General features: G+C 43.9%; 1 protein-coding gene across 3 annotated transcripts in view; it reads left to right on the top strand.

Annotated features, from left to right (window-relative positions):
* The first annotated feature begins 2 nt into the window (after positions 1 to 2).
* bend7 (BEN domain containing 7) overlaps positions 3 to 14,961 on the top strand; it is a 50,877-nt gene continuing 35,918 nt past the window's right edge. Inside the window, exons 1-3 of one of the 3 annotated variants that reach the window (XM_041202334.1) lie at positions 3 to 243; positions 6,449 to 6,521; positions 8,238 to 8,312. In XM_041202334.1, coding sequence (XP_041058268.1) covers positions 6,461 to 6,521; positions 8,238 to 8,312 — 136 coding nt within the window. In that variant the 5' untranslated portion in view covers positions 3 to 243; positions 6,449 to 6,460. Of the gene's footprint in view, positions 244 to 6,208; positions 6,522 to 8,237; positions 8,313 to 14,961 lie in introns of those variants that run through there. The other 2 variants (XM_041202335.1, XM_041202336.1) reach the window with 2 other exon arrangements.

The following is a 14,961-nucleotide window of genomic DNA, read 5'->3' as shown; positions in this document are numbered from 1 at the left end:
GCGTCACCGTAGCAACGGCGCGGCCTAGCCGCTTCCCCTCCGCTTTCTCCCATTCACCAGCCCCAACATCTACACACAAGTGGGGCACCACTGATAACCGACCTCACCACGATGATGAATACACTTAAATAATATCTATTGTTTTATTCATGGAATGTGACAAGGCCAGCATTCATTGCCCATTCTAATTGCCTTGAGAAGGTGGTGCTGAGCTATCAGCTTCTCAAAGTAGGTGATTGGCTGGTGAGTATCTCCAATCTAAACTAGGAAATAAACGCTTGAGTCTTATTTTTTGTTGTAAAGTAGGATTTCTTACTACTCATAATTGTGCTAAGTGTTAGTAGCAATCATAAGAATCAGTAACATTTATGTAAGGTTTATTGGTAGTAAGATTCATTACCACTACTAAGGTGTAGGAAGAGTTGGTAGGATTTATCAATATTGCTAATGTATAAGTAAGTTTTATTAGTATTGGTAAAGCTTTATTAATATTGATCAGATGTATTACCAGCAGTAAGGTTTAATCTAAGTAACAAGGTAGTATCAGCTAATAAATACAGAATTGGCAGGGGCTGCTCCAACCTCAAGAGTGCCCATACTGTGCTATGTGGGAACTCCAGGACGCTCCCAGTGGCTTGGATAATCATTTGGGCAGGAAGTCTTGTCAGTTGCCGCAGCTTGAGCTCCAGGTTGTGGAACTTGAGCAGCATCTGGTGTCACTGGGGAGCATCAGTGAGGATAGGTTTTTACAGATGTAGTCACCCCACAGCTGAAAAGTACGCAGGGAGAGAAGTGGGGGGCGGAGAGAGAACCACCAGACAGTTAGAAAAGAACGGGCAGGTAGAGCAGGAGTTCCCTGAATGCATCCCACTCCAACCGTTATTCAGTTCTGAATACTGATGAGAGTGATAGTTCTGGGGAGTGCAGCCAGAGCCAAGTCCAAAGCACCACGGGTGGCTCAGCTATATGGGGTGGGGTGGGTACAAGGAAGTTTGGAAGAACAATAGTGATAGGTCATTTGATAGGGGAGTAGATAGGCATTTCTGTGGCTACAGACATGAATCTAAGGTGGTGTGTTACCTCCCTGGAGCCAGGGTCAAGGATGTCAGTAAGTGGCTGCAGAGCACCGTGAGGGGGAACAGCCAGCTGTCATTGTCCACGGTGACATAAGTAGAAAGAGGGATGTAGCCCTGCAGTCTGAATTTAGGGAGTTAGGTAGACAATTAGCAAACCTCAAAAGCAGTAATCTCCAGATTAATTCCAGTACTGCACACAAGTGAGGACAGAAATAGGAGGATAAGACAGGTGAATGCTGTGGCTGGAAAGATGATGCAGGATGGAGGGCTTTAGATTCTTAGGATATTGAGACTGGCTCTGGGGGAGATGGGTCCTGTACAGGCAGATGTGTCGCACCTGAACAGAGCTGGTCTGGAGTTCCTTCCTGGGGGTTTTGCTAGTGCTGTTGGGGTGGTTTTAAACTAACTTGGCAGGGTTTGTGGAAACCAGGAGATAATATTAGAGAGAAGTACCAAGGTTCAAAGAATACTGGGAGAGATAGATAGCACTAGAGTAGGGAAAGATAAGTTAATAGGTGAGGTCAGAGTAAAGGAGAAAGTAATAGAGTCTAAATCAGAGTTACTGTGCATGTATTTTTTTTTTATTCGTTCATGGGGTGTGAGAATTACTGGCTAGGGCAACATTTATTGCCAGTCCTTAATTGTCCTTGAGAAGGTGGTAATGAGCTGCCTTCTTGAATCTGTTATGATCCCAGCTGATGTTACAACTGGACAAGCCAGATTTCAGGATAGAACCCGGCTTGATAGACCTTATTATTTTTAGTTTAGGAAGTGGCTACTGAACAGAGTCACAGGAGTCAGGCTGATGAACTTTTAACAAAAGAATAAAACAGTTATTAAACAAGAAAAAATGAACTATATTACAAAACTCATTCACCCACAACCATACTTTTACAGATATATACAGATTTGTAAGGAAAACACAAGTTACAACAGCTGTCTTATTCTCTAATGTTCACAATATGTACAGTCCATGTAAACCAATAGGGAGAGGGGGCTCCCTCTCTGCACCCCTGTTGCTCGGCAACAACAGTTTTTTCTTACCTTCAAGAGTCATAAAATCTTCATTAAAAGCGGGCAACTTTTAAAGTGAAACTAAAACGCAACTTCTTTTCTTAACACACAAGTACAGAAATCCAACTTAAACTTAAAGATATACCTTATTCTTAACACACCCAAATACACATATAACTTATTAATTATCTATATTTTTCTAACAAACCACTACAGTCCATGTGGTGTAGGTACACCCACAGTGTTGTTAGGGAGGGAGTTCCAGGATTTTGACCCAGCTGTCCAGTTCCATTCCTTTTAGACTTTTTAGTCGTTTGATACAACTGAGTAGCTTGCTAGACACGTCAGAGAGCATTTAAAAGTCAAGCACATTGCTGTGAGTCTGGAGTCACATGTAGGCCAGACCAGGTAAGGAAGGCAGATTTCCTTCCCTAAAGGACACTAGTGAACCAGATGGGTTTTTATAACATCGACAATGGTTTCATGGTCATTAGACTTTTAGTTCCAGATTTTTACTGAAATATTTCACCATTGCCATTGTGGGATTCAAACTCAGGTCTCCAGAGCATTACCCTGGGTCTCTGGATTACTAGCCCAGTGACATTACCACTAGGTTACCACCTCCATGCGAATGCACAGAGTATGGTAAATAAGATTGGTGAGTTACAGGTGCAGATTGCCATGTGGAAATATGATGATGTGGCTGTAACAGAAACCTGGCTCAAAGAAGGACAGGATTGGGTGTTCCCTGGATACAAGGTGTTCAGGAAAGATAGGAAAGGAAGAAAAAGGGGTGTGGTGGCAGTACTGCTGAAGGAGAGCATTGTAGTACTGGAGAAAGAGGATGTCCCAGAGGGATCAAGTACAGAATCTATTTGGCTAGAGCTCAGGAACAAAAAAAGGTGCAGTTACATTGCTCGGGGTAGTCTATAGGCCACCAACTAGTGGGAACGATGTAGAGGAACAAAGTTGTAAAGAAATTACAGTGAGGTGCAAAAATTATAGAGTGCCTATAACGTGGGACTTTAATTATCCAAATATAGACTGGGATAGTAGTAGTATAAAGGGCAGAGAGGGTCAAGAGTTCCTAGCGTGTGTTCAGGGAAATTTTCTATAGCAGTTTCCTTCCAGCCCATTGAAAAGGAGGAACTGCTGGACCTGGTTCTTGGGAATGAGGTGGACCTCCATCAAATCTCCTCTCAGCTTCTTTGCTATAAGGAAAACAGTCCTAATTTCTTCAATCTATCTTCATAACTGAAGCTCCTCATTCCTGGAAACATTCTTGTGATTTTTTTCTCTCCAGTGTCTTCACATCCTTCCTAAAGTGCAGCACCCAGAACTGGATGCAATACTCTAGCTGAGGCCGAATCAGTGTCTTATACAAGTTCAACATAACCTTCTTGCTCTTGTACTCAATGCTCCTATTAATAAATCCCAGGGCACTGTATGCTTTATTAAATGCTCACTCAACCTGTCCTGCCATCTTCAATGCTTTACAAACATATACACCCAGGTCCCTTTGCTCCTGCATCACTTTTAGAGTGGTACCCTTTATTTTATACTGTTTCTCCACGTTCTTCCTACCAAAGTGAATCACTTCAGACTTCTCTGCATTGAACTTCATCTGCTACCTGTCTGCCCACTCCACCTGTCTGTGTCCCTTTGAAGTTCAACACTATTCTCCTCACAGTTCACAATGCTTCCAAGTTTTGTATCTTCCACAAACTTTGAAATTGTGACCCATACACCAAGGTCTACGTCATTAATATGGATCAGGAAAAGCAAGGGTCCCAGCATTGACCTCTGGGGAACTCCAATACAAACCTTCCTCCATCCCAAAAAAATCCACTGAACAATACTCTCTGTTTCCTGACACTTATCCAATTTCGTAACCATATTGCTACTGTCCCTTTTATTCCATGAGTTATAACTTTGCTCACAGGTTAGTTGCTTAAGAAATCCATGCTGACTTTCCTTAACTAACCTGCATTTGCCCAAGTGACTATTAATTTTGTCCTGAATTACTGTTTTCAACTCTCTTTGAGCAGATTATACTCTTCAAGTGTTCACCAGTCACTCTGCTTGATGATAGGTTCATGTAGCTTTTCCGCAACTGAGATTAAACTGACCAGTTATCTAGTTTCTCCCTTCCTTCATTCTTAAATAATGATGTATCATTTGCAATTTCCCAATTAAAAGGCACAGTTCCTAAATCTCAAGAGCTTTGGAAAATTATGAGTAATGCATCTGCAATGTCCTCGCATATTGCTTTTAATAGCCTGCAATGGAAACCATCAGATCCTGGAGATTAGTCATTTTAAATCCCACATTTTCTTCAAGCAGCAATAAGATAAAGATGCCAGATGAATTAAAAACAAAAAAACTGCGGATGCTGGAAATCCAAAACAAAAACAAAAACAGAATTACCTGGAAAAACTCAGCAGGTCTGGCAGCATCGGCGGAGAAGAAAAGAGTTGACGTTTCGAGTCCTCATGACCCTTCGACAGAACTTGAGTTCGAGTCCAAGAAAGAGTTGAAATATAAGCTGGTTTAAGGTGTGTGTGTGGGGGGCGGATCTCCGCCCCCCACACACACATTTTAAACCAGCTTATATTTCAACTCTTTCTTGGACTCGAACTCAAGTTCTGTCGAAGGGTCATGAGGACTCGAAACGTCAACTCTTTTCTTCTCCGCCGATGCTGCCAGATGCCAGATGAATTGTTCCCTGATGGAGGATGAAATAGGAAAGAACAGTTTGGACCAGTATTGTAAATTCCCAGTTTCTACTGGTGTTCCATTTTAAGGTATACAACACTGGATCGGACCAGTATGCTAAATTCCCAGTTTTTAGTTTTTTTTTCTGACTTTGAAATATATCAGCGTTCCTTCACTGTCACTGGGTCAAAATCCTGGAACTCCCTTCCAATAGCGCTGTAGGTGTACCTACACCACATGGACTTCAATGGTTCAAGAAGGCAGCTCACCACCTCCTTCTTAAGGACAACTAGGGATAGGCAATAAATGCTGGGCCAGCCAGCGAAGCCCATGTCCCCTGAATGAATAATTTAAAAAATCCACCCCCCAACCTGATGGGAGGATCTCTAGTAAAGAATGGGGTGTACCCCTAGTGGAGGTCCCTTTGGTGGAGGTTGGGGTATCTCTCTAGTGGAGTGTCTCCTTGATAGAGTGCCCCTAGTTAAGGATGGAGTCCCCCATGGATGTCCCCCTGATGGAGGTCCTCCTGATGCAGTGATCCCTTGGTGGAGGTTGGAGAAGGCGGAGAATCCCCCTGGCGGAGGGTGGAGTGTCTCCCCCATGGAGGATGGAGTCTCTCCCTGGTGGAGTGTTCCCCTGGTGGAAGGCGGAAGGTGGAATGTTCCTCCTGGTGGAGGGTCCAGTGTCCACCTGGTGGAGGGTCCCCCAGGTGGAGAGTGCAGTCCCCCTGGTGGAGGGTCCCCCTGGTGGAGTGTGGTGTCCCCCTGGTGGAGGGTCCCCCAGGTGGAGAGTGCAGTCCCCCTGGTGGAGGGTCCCTGGTGGAGTGTGGTGTCCCCCTGGTGGAGGGTCCCCCTGGTGGAGTGTGGTGTCCCCCTGGTGGAGGGTCCCCCAGGTGGAGAGTGCAGTCCCCCTGGTGGAGGGTCCCTGGTGGAGGGTGGTGTCCCCCTGGTGGTGTCCCCCTGGTGGAGGGTCCCCCAGGTGGAGGGTCCCCCAGGTGGAGAGTGCAGTCCCCCTGGTGGAGGGTCCCTGGTGGAGTGTGGTGTCCCCCTGGTGGAGGGTCCCCCTGGTGGAGTGTGGTGTCCCCCTGGTGGAGGGTCCCCCAGGTGGAGAGTGCAGTCCCCCTGGTGGAGGGTCCCTGGTGGAGTGTGGTGTCCCCCTGGTGGTGTCCCCCTGGTGGAGTGTGGTGTCCCCCTGGTGGAGGGTCCCCCAGGTGGAGAGTGCAGTCCCCCTGGTGGAGGGTCCCTGGTGGAGGGTGGTGTCCCCCTGGTGGTGTCCCCCTGGTGGAGGGTCCCCCAGGTGGAGGGTCCCCCAGGTGGAGAGTGCAGTCCCCCTGGTGGAGGGTGGTGTCCCCCGGGTGGAGAGTCCTCCTGGTGGTGTCCCCCTGGTGGAGGGTCCCCCTGGTGGTGTCCCCCTGGTGGAGGGTCCCCCGGCCTCTGGGACCGCCGGTGGAGTTCCTGTCCTCCTGCCGGTGGGTGTGTGTGTGTGTCTCTGGCTCGGTCCATCTCCCTCTGCCGGTGATTCTCCGCCGCTTGTCTCTCGGTACCTGAAGCCGCGGCTCAGACAGGCCCCAGTGTCGGTCCCGGGCGGCGGAGGCAGCGCTGCTTTAACACTGTGTCCATTAATCTGGTGATTGCTGCCCCCAGACTGGAGGATCAATGGAATTCACCGAGAGGAAAAGAAGCAGGAAATCGCGGAGCTTCAAGAGAGTGAATGAAGGTAGGAGAGAGGCGGCCCCGATTAGCATTAAACCTGTATAACCCATTAACCAGTAAAATCATAAACCAGTATTAACACTAAACCAGCATAAACCATTGACCAAAAACCTCAGCAAGCAAAATTCCAACCAGCATAAACCCTTAACCAGCAAAACCCATTAGCCAGCAAAATCATTAACCAGTAACATTAACCAGCGACGACCATTAACGAGCAAAAGCAGGTTAAGATCCCCTATATCTGCTGGGGGTGGGGGAATCTGTCACTTTGTTCATTTATTAATTTAAAATTGTGTTTGTTGTGGATAGTGGAAAGGTTTTTTTTTTCTCCAGTTATAATTGGGATTCGTTTTGATCTGACTTTACAAACCTTTTCAGCAGAGTTTATTTTTGAAAGCTGCTTCTTTGCCTACGCTGATCTTCACTGCACCTGACACAACTTCCAGTGTGGATGTGATGGAAGCTGTGTTGTTTGTTGAAGATTGAAGTGTTGAGCCCACAGTCACAGACTGAGCTGGATCGAAACTGTGAGACTGTACCTCGCCCCAAAAGAGGATTTGTGCCTGTCTCCAGTTTCATCAAAATTGAAGCTCTGTTCCTAATTGAAATTGTATGCTTAAACCCTATAATCCAAAATGACACAACTATTTACTTAAGCTAAACCTATATAAAACACTAGTTCGAGCCCAGCAGGAGCTCTCAGTTCAATTCTGAGCATCAAATGTTAGGAAAGCTAAAGGTGTTGAAGAGATTTATAGAACGGTTCCAGGGATGAAGGTTTACAGTCACACGGAGAGACTGGAGAAGCTGAGGATGTTCTCTTTGGAGCAGAGAAGGTTAAGAGGAGATTTGATAGAGGGGTTTAAAATCATGAAGAGTGAAAACAGAGTAAACAAAAAGAAACTATTTCCAATGGCTGAAGAATCGATAGCCAGAGGACCCCCAATTTAAGGTGACTGGCAAAAGAACCAGAGAAAAACCCTTCCTATGCACTGATTGGTTAGGGTTTGTAATCCACTGCCTGATGGGGCGGTGGATACAGATTCAATTGTCACCTTCAAAAGGGAATTGGATCAATACCTGTAGGAGGAAAAGTTGCAGAGATGTGAGGAAAGAGCAGAGAAGTGGAACTAACTGTGTTGCTCTTTGAAAGAGCTGGCTGATGGGCTGAATGACCACCTCCTGTGCTATATTATTCCATGATTCTAAATTTCAAAATATTTATTCATAAATATTGTATGATGCTATGAGTTTATTATTACCCATTTTAAATAAGTAAAAGCAGCATATTTGAAAGTGCATTTATAAATATTCTAATTTTTAGGATTCATAATTGGAGAAAACACATTTACTCTGATAAATGTTTTTAATAATTGACCAAGACAAAGGCAAAATCATTGGAGCTATTTAATATACAATCTGCTACAGTGATGGGAGAGGCAGCGTTTTCAAAGAGATGGACTTAGTGAACTTTATGACTTTGCTGTTCCCTGATTTTACTCATTAATATTTATTGCACTGTTGGATCGACCTTGCACTTTTGTCTAAGTAACCTATTAAGAAAATGGTATTCTTTTGAAGTCAGTTAGCTTCTATCGAAATCTGATTCACGTTTCTTTCTTCAACATGCCACAGGAGTATTTCTAACAGATATAATGATTGGTTTTGGGCAGTAATACCAAGATTGTAAACGTGTACTAAGCGAAGGTATTTGTTGCAGATTATCAGGATGATAACCATTCTGACAGCAGCAATGAAAACATAGGAAGGGCACATGATGCGCTGTTTGTCACAGGTATGTCTTTGTTTCACTACTGTATACTTTGTATAGTTACAATCACCAGCAAAATATTTCAATGCGAAACATCGTTAATGAGTCTAAAGGGAATGAAAAGCTGGGGAATTAACTTTCAATGCATTTCCCCATTTTACAACATTAGCCAAAACATAGTTTGAACAAAATATCTGTCTCTACAATTTGGAAAGTTTAGTGAACCTTTTATTTTGTTTGTTTTTAAGTTCTTGGTTTAGAAGAAAATATTACACTTTGGGAAATGTTGCCAATTTTACTGGCATAGAGGCTTTTGAGGTATGCCTCCCTCCATGTGAGCACCTCATATATCTTGAAGCTGCTCTATAGTAAACAGCAAGTGTGATGGCTTCAAAGCAACTTAAGAATTGCTGAACTCTTAGGAACCATGTGACAAGCTATAGCTGTTGTTTCATGTTGTTGGACAACTCTGGAGCAGCTCTTGGGTGAGTTAGAGCTGCCATGCATCTTGGCATTAACAAACCACTACATGACACCTCATATTGGTGATGTTACTGGAGTGACGACATTTCTATCTGCATTAAGTGTCATCTGCCAAGTATCTGTCCTTTTTGCTAGTCTGTTTATGTCTTCCTGAAGACACCCTTCCCACTATTTATATTACTAAGGATTTTATGTCATTTGCACACTTTGAAAGTGTTTCCTGTACACCCAAGTCCAGGTTATTAATATATAATCGTAAAGAACAGTGAGCTGATTACTGAGCCTTGGCGTACACCACTGTACTTTGCTCCTGTCTGAAGAATAACTTCACCACCACTCTCTGCTCTATGTTTCTTAGCCAATTTTATATCTATGCAGTGCCCTTTAACTCTGTGGGGTTTAATTTTGGTAGCATGTATATTATGTAGCACTTTATGTCAATGTCTCTTGTTATGATACAGCAAGTGGTATTCGCCAGGCAGACCAAATCCACAAGGGAAACTTGGCCAAGCCATCACAACGGTTTTGCAATTTATATTTATTACGAGAAGATTTGTACACTGAATTCAGAAGTAATGAGCTCACTAATACCTTAAGAGATTAAAAAAACTAAACTAAAACATTTATTAACAAAAGAAAAGAATTAAACCATGCACAAGGTTACAGTTACACCATTACTTAATATTATAACAAATCCCAAAATTCCTAATTAACCTGACTCCTGGTTACACACCCCCTTTAAGGCAACAGTCCAAAAACAGATTTACATTTAGATAGGCAATCCAAGGTTACCACAGGCACCCACTTGACAGTGGAATTCCAAAGGCTTTTAACACAACTTTGATTACTGGAACAGCAGACTTCTGCAAAGTGGCTTGAGACTGTTTCCCAAGTCTGTTTCACATGGTGTATCTTTCAGATCTTACCCTGATAAAACCTTCCATCCTTCTTTAAATATATTTCTTCCTCTCTAATCTGTAAATCCCATTTTTTCCACATGTCTTTGGAATTTACTTTTCACATAAAAAAGTTTCATGATGTCAATATGGCCTTTGTTTGGGAAAAATAAATTTAATAACCTTGCTCTATTTATCTTGTTAGTTGTAAACAACCTACGCTATCTCTTTGAAAACCAAACAACTGCTTACTTATCTTAACAGGCAAATTTCATTCACACCCTATCTGCTGAGGATACCCTAGCTCACTCATTAGCATTTCAAATACCCTTTTTACACCCAGCTCTTTTGGTCATTTCAACCTTGCAGTCTATCCGACTCTAATTCAATTAAATCAGCCACACACACATAAGCCTACCTTACAATACCCAAAATATTATAATGAAAATATGATAGTTTTGTGATGCCTTGTAAGGACTATATGACCACTTAGAATACAACCTCGAAAGAAAGTATGTGTAACAGTTCATAACAGCACATCCATTAATTTAACCTGTTTTAGTTTGCTATTTATTACAGATTTCATGTCTCCTGTTCTGTGTTAATGCCCCCAGCCCTTTTACATTAATTAATTATTTGCAATAATACTGTCTCAACTTAACGTTTTAGGATACAGAGACAAATTTCCTGTGGACTTCTTACTTCTCGGGAAACATCTTACTGCTCCACACTCTTACACCACCTGTACGCAATTTTAAAATATTTTCTTATCCCACTAGCTTGCTTTGTCTAGTCCATCTGCCAGCCATGAACAATCTTGTCAGAAAGGTGTCCATGCGACCTATCTATTTCAAAGTGTCAGTCATTAGAAGGTGCGTTCAAGCAGCCTGGGGTGACTTGCTCTGCCACTGTGCATTTTACAAGTATCTTTCTTTTAAAAAAATGTTGCCCTTCCCATAGCAAAGTGTCTTGTATCCAATTTACACCCCCCCCCCCCCCCCCCACCTCATGATGAATCAGCTGGACTAAGAAACTCACTCTGTGGGGTGCAGCCTGGTGTCCATGGCACAGGTTGTTGGTATTAAAGTGTGCTGTGCAATTGTACCACCTCGTTCCTTCCTTCGATTGCAAATAGCAGGAAGTTGATAAAAGAATTTTGTAATAAAAGTCAGTTTGACTTCAGTGGTAGGCCTTGACTTCTGGAAACTATAGTTCAGGACAAAATCAGTAGTCACTTAGACAAGTGCAGGATAATTATGGAAAGCCAGCATGGATTCATGAAGGGAAATCATGTTTAACTAACTTGCTGGAGTTTTTTTGAGGAGGTAACAGAGAAGGCTGATGAGGGCAATGCTGTTGATGCGGTGTATTTGGATTTTCAAAAGGCATTTGATAGAGTGCCACACAACAGACTTGTATCAAAATTCTAGGTCATAGAATAAAAGGGAAAGAAGGCACTGTGATGAAAATATATAATTTTCATAATATTTTTCTGATTTATTGTGAAGTTGGTTTATGGGGTAAATATAGTTGGGTCTGCCTAGGTGATTTAATTACATTTGGAGTCAAGTAGACTGCAAGGTTGAAATCATCAAAGGAAGTTAGGTGCTTGACATGCTAATGAGTAAACATGGATGCTAGCTTAGCATGTAAGGTGTGAAAAGAATTTGCAATTTTAGATAAATGAAGGGATTATTTGGATTTCAAAGGAATCTTAGTCTGTTTACAACTAGCCAGATAAGTAGGACTAAGGTGTGTGTTTATTTTTCCCAAAGGTTACTGACAATATTGGCAACATGAAAGTTTTTTATATTATGAGGAAGACACGGTTTCAAAGAAATGTGGAACAATATAATTTACACATTAAAAAGAGAGAAAGGCCATGTAAGCTCTGACAGGAGTGTGTGGAATAGCCTCAATGAAACCTCCAGCTATTGGTACATAAGTCTGCTAAATAATGAAACTGAAGTTGGGGAAAAAGCCATTTGGAATTCCACTGTCAAGTTGGTATTGTGTTAACTTGCTAGTTCTGTTTTAAATCTAAAATCTGTTTTGGACTGTTACCTTAAAAAGGGTGTAACTGGGGTTAGGTTAATTAGGGATTTTAGGAATTATTATAGTAGTGAGTAATTTGTAGTCTTATGTATGTGCTTGGAATCTTTGATATTTTGTTAAATATTTTAATTTAATTTTTTAAATCTCTAAAGGCCTTGGTTGACTTATTACTTCTGAATTCAGTGCACACATCTTGTAATAAATACAAATTGCAAAACCATTGTGATAGCATGACGAAGTTTCCCTAGTGGATTTGGTCCATCTGGCACCTACCTTACATGTGTACCTTTTCCCAGGTCTCAAAATGGCTGGACCTTTAAACCTACCTGCTTTTCAGCAGCTAGTACTATAACAATGGGTGGTGTAGTGATATTGTCGCTGGATTAGTAATCCAGAGACCAAGGGTAATGCTCTGGGGACTCAGATTTGAATCCCACCAAGGCAGATGGTGGAACTTGAATTCAATAAAAATCTGGAATTAAAAGTCTAATGATGACCATGGAACCATTGTCGATTGGTGTAAAAACCCATCTGGTTCACTAGTATCCTTTAGGGAAGGAAATCTATCGTCCTTTCTTGGTCTGGCCATTCTTAAATGCCCTCTGAAATGGCCGAGCAAGCTACTCAGTTGCAACAAACCACTACAAAGTCTCAAAAAAGGAATGAAACCGGACAGGCCACCCGGCATCGACCTAGGCACCGGAAACAACAACAGCAAACCCAGCCCTGTCGACCCTGCAAAGTCCTCCTGACGAACACCTGGGAGCTAGTGCCAAAATTGGGAGAGCTGTCTCACAGACTAGTCAAGCAACAGCCTGACATAGTCATCCTCACGGAATCATATCTTATACATAATGTCCCAGACACCACCATCACCATCCCTGGGTATGTCCTGTCCCACCGGCAGGACAGACCCAGCAGAGGTGGTGGCACAGTGGTATACAGTCGGGAGGGAGTTGCCCTGGGAGTCCTCAACATCGCAGTCTCATGGCATCAGGTAAAACGTGGGCAGTGAAACCTCCTGCTGATTACCTTGTACCACCCTCCTTCAGCTGATGAATCAGTGCTCCTCCATGTTGAATACCACTTGGAGGAAGCATTGAGGGTGGCAAGGGCTCAAAATGTACCAAGGAGGACTTCAATGTCCATCACCAAGAGTGGCTCGGTAGCACCACTACAGACTGAGCTGGCCTAATACTAAAAGACATAGCTGCTAGACTGGGCCTGCACAAGGTGGTGACGGAACCAACAAGAGGGAAAAACATACTTAACCTTATCCTCACCAACCTGCCTGCCGCAGATGCAGCTTTCCATGACAGTATCGGTAGGAGTGACCACCACTCATTGTCCCACCTTCATATTAAGGATACCCTCTGTCGTGTTGTGTGACATGACGACTGTGCTAAATGGGACACTTTTCGAACAGATCTAGCAACTCAAGACTGGGCACCCACGAAGGGCTCTGGGCCATCAGCAGCAGCAGAATTCTACACAAACACAATCTGCAACCTCATGGCCCAGCATGTCCCCCACTGTACCATTACCATCAAGCCAGGGGATCAACCCTGGCTCAATGAAGAGCGCAGGAGGACATGCTAGGAAGCAACACCAGACGGACCTAATAATGAGGTGTCAGCCTGGTGAAGCAATAACACACGACTTTTTGCATGCCAAACAGCATAAGCAACAAGTGAGAGACAGAGCTAAGTGATCCCACAACCAAAGGATCAGATCTAAGCTCTGCAGTTCTGCCACATCTAGTCGTGAATGGTGATGGACAGTTAAACAACTCACTGGAAGAGGCGGCTCCACAAATATCACCATCCTCAATGATGGAGGATCCCAGCATATCAGTGCAAAAGATAAGGCTGAAGCACTTGCTACAATCATCAGCCAGAAGTGCCATGTCGATGATCCATCTCGGCCTGCTCCGGAGGTCCCCAGCATCACAGATGCCAGTCTTCAGCCAATTTGATTCACTCCACATGATGTCAAGAAAAGGCTGAAGGCACTGGATACTGCAAAGGCTATGGGGCCTGACAACATTCCAGCAATAGTACTGAAGACTTGTACTCCATTACTTGCTGCACCCCTAGCCAAGCTGTTCCAGTACAGCTACAACACTGGCATCTACCTGGCTATGTGGAAAATTGCCCAGGTATTTCCTGTACACAAAGAGCAGGACAGATCCAATCCAGCCAATTACGTCAGTCTACTCTCGATTATCAGTAAAGTAAGGGAAGGGGTCATCAACAGTGCTATCAAGGGACACTTGCTTGGCAATAACCTGCTCATTGACGCCTAGTTTGGGTTCCGCCAGGGCCACTCAGTTCCTGACCTCATTACAGCCTTGGTTCAAACATGGACAAAAGAGCTGAACTGCCGAGGTGAGGTGAGAGTGACTCCCCTTGACATCAAGGCAGCATTTGACCGACTGTGGCATCAAGGAGCTCTGGCAAAACTGGAGTCAATGGGAATCGGAGGGGGAAACTCTCCACTGGTTGGAGTCATACCTAGCACAAAGGAAGATAATTCTGGTTGTTGGAGGTTAGTCATCTCAGCTCCAGGACATCACTGCAGGAGTTCCTCAGGATAGTGTCCAAGGCTCAACAGTCTTCAGCTGCTTCATCAATGACCTTCCTTCTAACATAAGGCCAGAAGTGGGGATGTTCGCTGATGATTACACAATGTTGAGCATCATTTGCGACTCCTCAGATGCTGCACTTGACAAGGACTGCTTCAGTGAGACCTGGACAATATCCAGGCTTGGGCTGACAAGTGGCAAGCAACATTTGCGCCACACAAGTGCCAGGCAATGACCATCACCAGTAAGAGAAAATCCTACCACGCCCCATGATGTTCAATGGCATTACCATCACTGAACCCCCCCCCCCCCCCCCCCCCCCCCCGGCTATCAACATCCTGGGGGATACCATTGACCAGAAACTGGACTGGACTAGCCATATAAATATGATGGCTACATGATCAGGTCAGAGGCTAGGAATCGTAAGACGAGTAACTCACCTCCTGACTCCCCAAAGCCTGTCCACCATCTACAAAGCACGGGTCAGAAATGTGATGGAATACTCCCCACTTGCCTGGATGAGTGCAGCTCCCACAATGCTCAAGAAGCTTGACACCGTCCAGGACAAAGCAGCCCGCTTGATTGGCACCACATCCACAAACATTCACTCCCTCTGCCACTGAAGCACAGTAGCAGCAGTGCGTACCATCTACAA

This window comes from Carcharodon carcharias, chromosome 13 (genome assembly GCF_017639515.1).
Source record: "Carcharodon carcharias isolate sCarCar2 chromosome 13, sCarCar2.pri, whole genome shotgun sequence".
In the NCBI taxonomy this organism is placed as follows: Eukaryota; Metazoa; Chordata; class Chondrichthyes; order Lamniformes; family Lamnidae; genus Carcharodon; species Carcharodon carcharias.
Note: the sequence above shows the minus strand (reverse complement) of the source record. Positions and strands in the feature narration are given on the sequence as shown.